General features: G+C 37.0%; 1 protein-coding gene across 1 annotated transcript; it reads right to left on the reverse strand.

Moving 5' to 3' along the window:
- Positions 1-10,377: 10,377 nt before the first annotated feature.
- Positions 10,378-11,506, reverse strand: LOC124917689. The gene is made up of 3 exons (XM_047458049.1): positions 11,344-11,506; positions 10,975-11,241; positions 10,378-10,877 (listed from the first exon to the last, which is right to left on the reverse strand). The coding sequence occupies exons 1-3, from the start codon at positions 11,419-11,421 to the stop codon at positions 10,743-10,745; spliced, it is 480 nt and encodes a 159-aa protein (XP_047314005.1). The 5' UTR covers positions 11,422-11,506; the 3' UTR covers positions 10,378-10,742.
- Between the last annotated feature and the right edge of the window lie 451 nt (positions 11,507-11,957).

Here is an 11,957-nt window from a genome sequence, read left to right on the forward strand (position 1 = left end):
GGGAGCAAGATGGGCTTTGAGGTCGTTGTTCTGAACCATAGTTTCAGACATGGAGAACAGTTTATCATAATCATCAAGCGTCCCGTTCACCCGAGGTGGGAAATCCGAAAATCCCTCAGTCGGCAGGTTGAACATTTCAGCGATTGTTTCTTCCGAGATTTGAATTAGAATGTTATCGTCTATAATGGAGACGATGAGATCGTCAAGCATGGAAGCATTGGCGAAAAACTCCACTACTTCAGGAATAAGAATAGATTCAGATTCTTCCAGGAATCCGCGAAGGCTAGTGTCGATGAGTGAATCAAAGAGGATTTCTTTTGTTTCAATGTCATCAGAAGAGAGCACTAAATCAAAGTTAACACATAGGTAGTTTCGAAGTGTTGGGTGAGACATGTTTCAGATGTTGCTTAGAGAGATGGAGGTTGTATGCTTTGAGAGCTTGTAGGATGTGTTGTGATATTTGAAAGAGAGTGAGAGGCCTCTTAAATAGGATGTAGAGAAGGAAAGGATAATGCAAGAACATTAATTTTAGGATTTTGTCATTTATGAGATGTCTTATCAATGCTTTTAAGGTATGAGGAATATTTATGTTTTCAAAGCAATAATCTTGGAAAGTGGTGATTTTGATTTGTCCGAGGTAGAGAATCTAGTTGGAAACTAACTGAGTTTAATGTTTTGTGGTTTCTATACGATCAGAATTTAATATGCCAAAAATGGACAAGATAAAAGTAGGAAATATATTAAGTCGATGTGAAGTAGTACCACGGGAAATTAATAGAAACACACAAAAGATAAATATAATTAAGATATACAACCGGTGCATGCAGCAAAACGACCGGTTGTCCGAAGAGATGGTTCCTTAGCGGCTGGAAGAGGAGTTGCCTCTCTGTGTCTTCTTCCAAGATTTCTCGAAGCGGTCGAAGAATGAGTCGGCCGAGTCTCCTGTCATGATTTGAAGTGGGCTTAATCCTACGCCCGGTCAGAGAGGAACACCGAGATCGAAAAGGAGAGTGCTGATTTGGGGAATGTAGCCGGTGTGGCGAGTGGAGATCATCTAGATTAGGTTGTCAAAAAGCAACCTTGACCAGTTGACCGAAACTTCATTTGTGATGGAGGTCATGATGTCGAAAGACTTAATACAGAAGACATTGGTAACATCCTTTCCAAGAATGGACTTACCAACGATATCGTTGAGCAGTTGATATCCAGCCCTCAACGAGGATCTAGCCCTGTGATCATCAATAGGAAGACGAGATCAAGAAAAGTGCTGGAACATTGCAGCCTTTTGTTCCGCCGAAGGAGTGAGGTCGGTGAGACCTTCTCTTGGAAGGTCATAGCACCGAGCGAAATCTTTCTCGGTGAATTCAAAAACAGTGTCTCTCACCTTGGACTGGATGAGAGTGTCGTAGAAGGGAGTACCGCGGAAGACTCTTGCGTTATGGAAGAACTCCATAACGGTATCAAGAAATATGATGTGTCGGTCGTCAAGGTAATTCCGTAGACCGGAATTTTCAATCGATTTGAACATTTTATAAATTTCAAAATGGTTTGTCCGTAGGGCGGAATCAAACTCAATTTAAAGGATGTTTTGGAAAGAGATGTGAGACATTTTGCTCTAGTAAGATGAGATATTTCTGAGAGGTGTTGAGTATTTGAGATGTGTGATTATGTGTTGATGTGCATTTATCTTATACATTAGGTAGTTGATGGTGTTAACTGGTGGATAATGCACGTTGTATCCTATTAACCGTTGGATAAGAGATCTTTCTAAGATTTGGAGTGGTTGATACCCTATAGATGTAAGTCATAGGCCTAGACGGTGAGAGATATCATATCTTCACGTCTTTTGAGGCACGACTGCTTTGTTTTGAAAAATAATCTTTTCAGATAGATACGTCCAAACACAATCAGTTATTCTCTTTTGTTGGAAAGCCAAATATTCCAAAGTAGAGTATATCCAAACCGGTTGGTTTTCAGTTATTAGTCCCGATGCAGTTATTTGGTAAGGTACTAAATAACTGGTCGGTTTACTGCAACTGATAAGCAATGCGGTTTTTTAATAAGTACAGTGGTAATTTAATTTTCCGACATTTTAAGAAGAACTGATGATTTTGTTTGTCCGAGCCGATGTTTCCTTTTAAATGAGTAAAATTTCGGTTTAAGAAATAAGTTGGTTTATATCGGCAAGACCAAGAATATTTATGAAGAAAGAAAACTTAGCTTCCTACAGAGGCTTTGTGAATATGTCGGCTCCTTGTTGATCGGTTGATACGTATTCCAACCGGATGTGCTTCTGCTAGACATGTTCCCGGATGAAATGATGTCTTATGTCAATATGCTTAGTTCTTGAGTGTAGAACTGGATTGTATGTGATTGCTATGTCACTTGTATTGTCATAGAATATTGGAGATTCTTCGGCGGTGACACCGAAATCTTGTAGCTGATGTTGAATCCATAGGAGTTGGGCACAACAACTTATGGCTGCTAGGTATTCAGCTTCTGCGGTTGACGTAGCGACCGATGTTTGCTTCTTGTTGTACCATGAAACGAGCCGATCTCCTAAAAATTGACATGTTCCACTAGTATTCTTTCTATCAACTTTACAACCTGCATAGTCTGCATCAGAGTAACTAGTTAGGTTAAAACTGGAGTCTTTTGGATACCACAGTCCGACTTCAGGGGTTCCCTTTAGGTATTTTAGAATTCGTTTGGCGGTTGTGTAGTGAGATTGTTTGGGATTAGCCTGGAATCTTCCACATACTCTGACCGCAAATAATATGTCCGGTCGACTTGCTGTCAGGTAGAGAAGTGAACCGATGATTCGGCGATAGGCTGTCAGGTCTACTCCCTGACCGTCATCATCTTTATCCAGTTTGATCGAAGAGCTCATTGGAGTGGAGGAAAGAGAACATGTTTCCATCCCAAATTTCTTAAGTAACTCCTTTGTGTATTTAGACTGGTTAATGAATGTTCCTCCTTCGATTTGTCGAACCTGAAGACCTAGGAAGAAGCTTAATTGTCCCATCATACTCATTTCAAACTTGTTAGTCATTAGTGTTGAAAATTTTTCACATAGCTTAGGATCAGTTGAACCGAAGATAATGTCATCCACATAAATTTGAACAAGTAAAATATGTTCTTTCTTCTCGAATTTGAATAGAGTTTTATCTACTGAACCTATAGTGAAGTTATGCTCGATCAGGAAATTTGTTAAAGTGTCATACCAAGCTCTAAGAGATTGTTTTAAACCGTAAAGAGCTTTGTTTAGTCGATACACATGACTGATCAGGTCAGCATTTTTAAAACCGGGTGGTTGTTCAACATATATACTTCTTCACGTAGTTCACCATTTAAGAATTCACTTTTAACATCCACTTGAAACACCTTAAAATTTTTGAAAGCAGCAAACGCTAGAAAGATTCTGATGGCTTCAATTCTAGCTACAGGAGCAAATGATTCTTCAAAATCAATGCCTTATTCCTGTTTGTATCCTTGTGCTACTAATCTATCTTTGTTCCTCGTAACCAAACCGCTTTTATTGAGCTTATTTCTGAATACCCATCTTGTTCGTATAACCGGTTGATCTTTCGGTCCAGGAAATAAGTACCAGACTTTATTACTCTCAAACTGGTTTAACTCTTCTTGCATTGCTAAAATCCAATCCGGATCCAACAATGCTTCATCCACCTTTTTCGGCTCAATCTGGTATATGAAAGCGGAGTTTTCATATTTTTCCAGTATTTATTGCCTAGTTCGGATGGGTAGTGAAGGGCTACCTATAACAAGCTCAGGAGGATATTTTTGTTCCTTTTGAAATTCCGTTTAGGGATGTCTACCAAATGACCGGTTACTTGATCAAGGCTAAAAGTATTAGTAGGCTTAGCAATAATGTCAGACCGACCGATTTCCTCAGTTGAAACTGAGGTGTCAGCTTCCTACTGTTTGGCAGCTTGATCTGGATGGGTTTCAACAATACCCGTTTGGTCCTAGACAAACCGTCTAAAAACTGGAATTTCATCTTCACTGTCAGAGTGGATATTTTGGTTTTCCAATCTGTTGTGTAAATCAAAGGATGATGCAGTGTTACTTTCAACTGATTCATCAAATACAACATGAAGAGATTCTTCTACAGTTAAAGTTCTAGTATTATAAACTCTATATGCCTTACTGACCGCGGAATATCCTAGCATTATTCCAACATCAGATTTTACATCAAAAACATTTAAGTAGGTTTTACCATTCATGTGAATGTAGCATTTACAACCGAAAATCTTAAGGTACCGAATATTAGGAACTCTATCAAAATAGACTTCGTATGGTGTTTTATTGCGATACTTGTTAATCATAGACCGGTTTTGTGTATAACATGTAGTATTTATAGCTTCGGCCCAAAATTTTTGAGCAACACCTGAATCGACTATCATAGACCTCGCGGCTTCCTTGAGAGTTTGGTTTCTTCTCTCAGCCAGGCCGTTCTGTTGAGGAGTTCTAGCACTGGACAACTCGTGTCTAATGTCGGATTCCTCAAGAAAGACATTTAAAGTGCTATTTGTAAATTCGGTTCCTCTATCACTTCTAATGGTATTTATACGTGTTGATTTCTCATTTTGTAAACGTTTAAACAGTGTAATTAAATTAGATACGGTGTCGCTTTTGGAAGCCATAAATATGACCCATGTATATCTAGAGTAATCATCAATAACAACTAAAGTGTGATGCATAACGCCTAAGCTGGTGACCCTAATCGGTCCAAATAAATCCATGTGAAGAAGTTCCAGACATCGGTTAGATTGAATGTTTGCATTGCTCTTAAAAGATGACTTAGTCTATTTACCCATTTGACAGGCTGAATATACTTTCACTTTATTGAATCTTATGTCAGGAATTCCTTCAACTAACTTTTTAGTGCGAATGTAATTTATAGTTTTGAAATTTAGATGATTTAATCTCTTATGCCACAGCCAGGTTTGATCACTTCTAGCTACCATACACACAAGGTATTCAATATTATTCTTCCATTCTACCTTGTAGATATTTCCTAGCCTATTTCGGTTAGTAGAGTGCTACCTTGAGAATCCTTAACTAAGCATGCATGTTTATGAAATTCGACAGTATATCCAGCGTCACACATTTGACTAATACTTAGCAAATTGAAATGTAGATTTTCAACAAGAAGTACATTGTTAATTGTGAAATTACCATGGACAATCTTACCCTTGCCCACAGTTCTACCTCTTGAGTTGTCACCGAAAACTATCATTGAACCGGCTTCTATTTTGATGTCGGTCAGAAGATTGATGTTTCCAGTCATATGTCTGGAGCAACCGCTGTCTAGATACCACTTAGAGTTTCCTAGCCACTTCTTCATAACCTGTAAAATACACATATTTACAACTATGTGGTACCCACATTTACTTGGGTCCGTTGTTGATTAGTCCCTTGGGTATCCATACTCTGATTATTCGCATAATTTTCCCGGATATGGTTATGATGGTTCTATATGCGCTAGGTTTGGTGTGTTTCTGTCTACTTATTGTTACATTGTGGTGTTGAGGTGAAATTTGGTCGGTGTAGTGTGGGTTCCTATCATGTAGTTGAGTAGTTTTTCTCTTAGAGAGAGACCATTTGGTTGTATCGGTTGGACCTACATAGGTTATCTCCTTAGCCAGTTTCGAATCATGAGATGACTTAGTATAGGTTGAAGAGCTCTTGACAAAGCTTATGAATGGAAGCTTGTCTTTAGTGAGATTCAATCCTTTGGAGGGTTTGTGTTGGGTGGGTGTTTGACTATCATAACCGAGACCAAATTTACACTTATAGGGTCTTCTATAGCTTGCCATATTACTAACTGCATCACCGGATCTTTTCCATGCTGCCATTAAGTACTTAGTTCGCTCATCTTATTCTTCGGTCAACTCTTGAACTGACTCCTTGAGTTGGTCATTCTCAGAGGATAGTTCAGGTGTTGTCTCGATTTCTATGATCTCATCGGATTGAATGCTATCGGTTTCAAGGTTGGGCCAGGCTGGTGCTATGGGATCGGTTCCAAGGTTAAGTCGGGTTGGTACCATAGTTCATAGGTGTTTATACTCTACTACCATGGCATTTAGTGTTGTAACTAGGTCATCTCTAGTAAATTCTTCATAGGAAAAATCAAATACATGTTCTTCATTTGTCATGAGGCAAGAGATTTCATCATCGGCTATCATTGCTTTCTGAATTTCCTTTCCTTCACCGGTTTGTGAGTAGTTTCTTTGATTCTGATCATCTGGTTTCTGGTCATCCCTTTGTGGCTTTCTGCATTCCCACCTGTAATGTCCCAAACCATCACAGTTATAACACCTAACATTAGATTTATCACCATAGTTATAGTTGTAGTTGTTTGTCGGTTGGCTTTTCTTCATGAATCTGGCGAACTTCTTTGCGAGCATTGCCATTGCATCCTCAGAGAATTGTTCTGCGGATTTGATCGGTACAGCAGTCGCTGGTACTATGGATGTAACTATTGCCTTAGTAGCGGTTGATGTTGATGCTTCATTTTCGATCCTGGATCTCATTTCGAACTCATATGCCTTCAGATCTTAAATTACATCATGTAGCTTCATTTTGTCTAGGCAGTTTGATTCTCTCATCACCATTGTCTTTATATCCCATGCACTAGGAAGGGATCTTAGAGATTTGATGATTGTTTCCTTGTTATCATATTTCTTTCCAAGGAAGACAGTTCATTTACCACGTTTGTGAAACGATCACTGAACTCCTTCAGGGTTTCACCTGGCCTCATCTTGATATTTTCAAATTTCTGGGTAGCCATCATTATCTTGTTTTCCTTGGCTCTTTCATTTCCCTCATGAAGTTGAATCACTGTTTTCCATGTCTCCTTTGCAGTTTTGCATTCTCTGACCTTACTGAAAGTATTTCTATCCAGAGATTTGAAGATGTGACTTCTGTAGTGATTATCCAGATTGTTTCTCCTATTATCATCGGCTGTCCATTCCTTTCTGTCTTTCTCAATCTTGATCGGTCCATCGGACATAATGAATGTCATCTCATCATCCATAGTCACCAGGTGCAGATGCATGCATATTTTTCAGTTGGCGAAGTCGTCTCCTTCTAGCATTGGAGGTTTCTCGCCGAAAGTCATGCCTACTTTCTCCGTGTAGCTTGAGTATTGAAACTGACTAATCTGATACCACTTGTTATGATTTAGATCGCCGATAGTGGACCGGGGTCCGACTAATGGAGAATCTCTGACAACACTCAACGGTTGGCGCTAATCCAGTTAAGAATTAACACCGGTTTCAATACTACACAATTTGTCACAAACCCTTAAACCGAGTTCAAGTGCGAAAGTGGTTTGTTTCAGATTGAAGCAACACACACAGGATAGATAGAGATGCGGTTTTGGAGAATGTCAGTTGAGGATTAGTGAGGCGGTTAGAGTAATATGAGTCGGTTAGAATATAGAACCGGAAGAAAGTAAAGTACGAGACAGGTTTTTATGGATGTTCGGAGATAAAACTCATACGTCACCCATTCTTCTCAAACCACGAGAAGGATATTCACTAAGGAATACACAAACACAATACACGATCGAGTCTTATTTACTGCTCGATAATCACTCTTACAATTCTCACAGAAATTGTAATATATTTCACAAACACACACTCTTAAGCTTTGAATCTTAGAGAGATAATGGCTTTGATCACTTTGTTGTTTTTGGCTTTTGTTCTCTCTATATATGTTCGCTTACAACACTTGTTCTTCAGCTTTTTCAACTTCTCCTTTTATAGGTGAAATGTGCCAACGGTCACATTTCTTCAACGGATACCTTTAGGATAATCCTTAAATCTGATTGGTTGAGCAGAGGATCAGCATAGCATTAAATGCAGTTTAAGCTTCCAAGGCATGGAGCAGACCGGTTTGATCTGTCTGTGCTTGATTATGGGAACTGTCGGTTAGACAGTTAGTTGCCTGCACCTGGGAGATTGCTCCATTGACTTATACCAGAATGGTAACTTTTCTTCAGGCAATCTTCTGTAGCCTGCAGCATATCATCAGACTTGTATGAATATGGCAATGTTACAGTCTGATCCTTTGATGTCATCTTTTGCATATGCCCAAAGTGTTAACTTGCACCAATTTGTAATTTGTTCTTTATTTGATATTCTTGACATTTTTCTCTAAATAGTCTTCTCGTTGGATTTGTTCTTTGGATTTGGATTGAGTACATCATTCCAACTGATCATGTTAACCGGTTGATCAGTTCAACCGGACAGCTTCAGGTTTTGGATTTTTCATTCGCTTCTTCTAGCCGGCTTGATTTTTTGACCGGTTGGAATTCTTGACCGTTCCTGCACAATAAGTTTATTTTGTTAAGTTCTATTTTACTGGTCAATTTTATCTAACAATATCCTTAATTTCATTTCCTAACAATTTGATATTTTTTCTTTATACGTTTTTATGATTGTTATTACAATTAAAATACATTTTTTTTAAGTTACCTTAAAAAGATAACATGTTTGAAAAAAATTACATAACCATGTACAATTGTATTAATCTAAACATTGACCTCAAATAAATCACATTCAGTTGCTAGATTGAAGTTTTGTAAATAATTGAAAGGTATTTCCTTATTTGAATCTTAGTCCAAAAACTGGATAGATGTTGAGAATCTCACTAAGTAATAGCTTAAAAACACACAATGCAATAACAACTTGTCGCTGAAGATAAATATGCAAAAGGTAGGGGTTAGCAAACGGTAAACCCAACCCATATTAAAGCCAAATTAAATTTACCCATATTACTAATATGGGTTGTGTATGAGTTGAGTAACCCAAATTATATTTTTTATTTATCCAATTAACATGTATTTTGACTCATTTAACATATTTTTATCCGTTTAACACGTTTTTGACATTTACTATATTTTCACGTTTTTGGAATGTTTTGACACGTTTTGACACGTTTTTGACACGTTTAACACATTTTTTACGTTTTGACACGTTTAATACGTTTTTCACACGTTTAACACGTTCTTGACACGTTGAACACGTTTAACATATTTTTGACACGTCTAACACGTTTTTGACATGTTGAACACGTTTGACATGTTTTTCACGAATAAGACACATTTAACACATTTTGACATGTTTTTCATGTTTTTGGCACGTCTAACACGTTTTTGACACGTTTAACACGTTTTTTACATTTTGACACATTTAATACGTTTTTCACATGTTTAACACGTTTTTGACATGTTGAACACGTTTTAGACACGTTGAACACGTTTTTGACACGTTTAACACCTTTTGACACGTTGAACACGTTTTTCATGTTCTTCATGTTTTTGGCAAAAACGTGTTAACGTGTTATATATATCAAAAACGTGTTAAAAATGCCAAAAACGTGAAAAACGTGTTAATCGTATTATACACGTCAAAAATGTGTTAGACATGATAAAAACATGTTAAACGTGTGAAAAACGTGTTATTAGTGTGAAAACGTGTTAAACATGTCAAAAGCGTGTTAAACGTGCCAAAAATATGAAAACGTGTTAAACGTGTGAAAAACGTATTAAACATGATAAAAACGTGAAAAACGTGTTAAACGTGTGAAAAACGTGTTAAACGTGTTATTAGTGTGAAAACGTGTAAAACGTGTTAAACGTACCAAAAACGTGAAAACGTGTTAAACGTGAAAACATGTTATTAATGTGAAAATGTGTTAAACATGCCAAAAACGTGAAAACGTGTTAAACGTGTGAAAAACGTGTAAAACGTGATAAAAACGTGAAAATGTGTTAAACGTGTGAAAAACATGTTATTAGTGTGAAAACGTGTTAAACATTTCAAAAACGTATTAAACGTGTAAAAAACGTGTTAAACGTGCCAAAAACGTGAAAACGTGTTAAACGTGTGAAAAACGTGTTATAAGTGTGAAAACGTGTGAAAAATGTGTTAAACGTGTCCGAATTAAAGTTAAAAGATGATTAGTTTATATTGGATTAATAATAAAGAATTAAATTAAATTTATATAATTTGGGTAATTTGAATAACCCTAACCCAACCCAAATTAAACTCAACCCATATTCAACCCAACCCGTACTCAATACAATCCAAATTAACCAACCCAAATTAATATTTTGAGTTTGGGTTAGAGTTGGGTTTAGGTAAACCCAAATTATGCTCACCCCTAGGAAAGGGTATATAATCAAATTAAAAAAAGCAATTGAAATAGTTTGCATGCATAGTTTTTAAATTACTACTATTATACCAATTGTAAACCTTCTTCTGGAAATAAAAGCAATTGAAATAGTTTGCATGCATAGTTTTTAAATTACTACTATTATACCAATTGTAAACCTTCTTATGGAAATAATTTTCATCATTAACATATCTATATCCCATCAGATAACAAAAGTATAAATAGTGTTGTCCCACTCATGTTTGACCAAAAGTTGATACCATAATGACAGAAGTATTGAGCTTTTAATCGCATTTACACACACATATGTATATCATTTTCTAAATTTGATTATGTTCAAACTCAATTTGGCACCCATCTCTTTACCATCTTATTTTTAAGAACTTCCTTGATGGGTAATTCGATGTAATGACAATATTTATACCAAAAAGAGTACCATATATACTCTAATAATGAACACCATAAGATTGTAAATTCCAACATAAGATTATGAATTCAAAGACATACATACATACATTATACATGTCGTCCCCTTGTTATATCACAATTGACTGATACCCATCCTCTCTTGCCTCCCTTCGCCTGTAGGTAATCACCACCGCCATGGCTATCACAGCTCCGAGAAACACCACACCCCAAACAGCAACAGATAAGCCCGCCTTCTCATGCTTCTACATAATACGGATGACACGAAAAACAACATCAAATAAGTTTTGAAGAGTACTAAAAATAATTCATGATCATTTGAATAAACAAGAGTACACACACCTGATCATTTGAATCATGGATTAAGTTTGTGGGCGATGATGATGATGATCCATGATCTGCAACAAGAAGATAGAATAGACCCATAACTCCAGTATGCCTCTTTGTACTGCTATAGTTAGATTCAAAGACTAGAATCTCCCCATCAGATATCTTGACTGAACCAGGATCAGGGTAACATGTCGACATTCCAACTATGTAACCTTCTTCATCTCCAACTTCCTTACCTTCTCCATATGTCGGTTTTGACGAGCATATGACTCTCCCATCCTATATATATATAAAAATATATATACAGCCAACACAACAAATATGAAAAAACCCATGATCAATGTGTTCATTTATTTACTCTTCTCTAAGTTTTTTCATTACCTCACCGAAGAGAGTTGAACCGATTCCTCCCGTGTGTTGATGAGCAACGGCGTAGATGACCTCTCCGCCAGTTGGCATCCGAAGACTGACTCTCTTTGTATCAGTGCAATCGCCATCAACAACACCATTCGCACAAGACTTAACGTCGTACTCCACCTATTCATAGAGAAACCTTTGATAACTAAATTTATTCAAGAGACTGATTCACAAATTAATTTTAGTTTATTTTACATACGCAAAACAGTTAAGAATGAAAACCCTAAAGATTTGTCCATTTGGGATGTCAGTGTCACAATCTCCATCAATTTAGATAGGTCCTACTCAAGGACCGAGCAAGAAATTAAAGAAAAAAACCTTCACTAGAGAAAAATAGAATCAAGACAAGATATATATAATTTATCATACTAATCACTAAACCACTAATAATATAAGATTCTGTTACGACTTGTTTCGTAAGGTGTGTTTTGGGTTCAAGAATCAAGTTCTTAATCTCTAAGACCAGTGGAAATTCTACAATCAAATGGCAGCGGAAGGTTTTCGATAGAGAATTTGGGGGGGAGAAGGGATAGAAGAATCAATGGTGCGAAGAGATTTATTGTTGGTCTATACCAAAC

This window comes from Impatiens glandulifera, unplaced genomic scaffold, assembly GCF_907164915.1.
Source record: "Impatiens glandulifera unplaced genomic scaffold, dImpGla2.1, whole genome shotgun sequence".
Taxonomy (NCBI): Eukaryota; Viridiplantae; Streptophyta; class Magnoliopsida; order Ericales; family Balsaminaceae; genus Impatiens; species Impatiens glandulifera.

Excerpts from the sequence above, each read along its gene's own strand:
- LOC124917689 (XM_047458049.1), bottom strand. The coding sequence starts at position 11,421 with ATGCCAACTGGCGGAGAGGTCATCTACGCCGTTGCTCATCAACACACG. Across the intron at positions 11,242-11,343 it reads GTTCAACTCTCTTCGGTGAG|GATGGGAGAGTCATATGCTC; the intron begins GTAATGAAAAAA and ends ATATATATATAG. Across the intron at positions 10,878-10,974 it reads TCCATGATTCAAATGATCAG|AAGCATGAGAAGGCGGGCTT; the intron begins GTGTGTGTACTC and ends CGTATTATGTAG.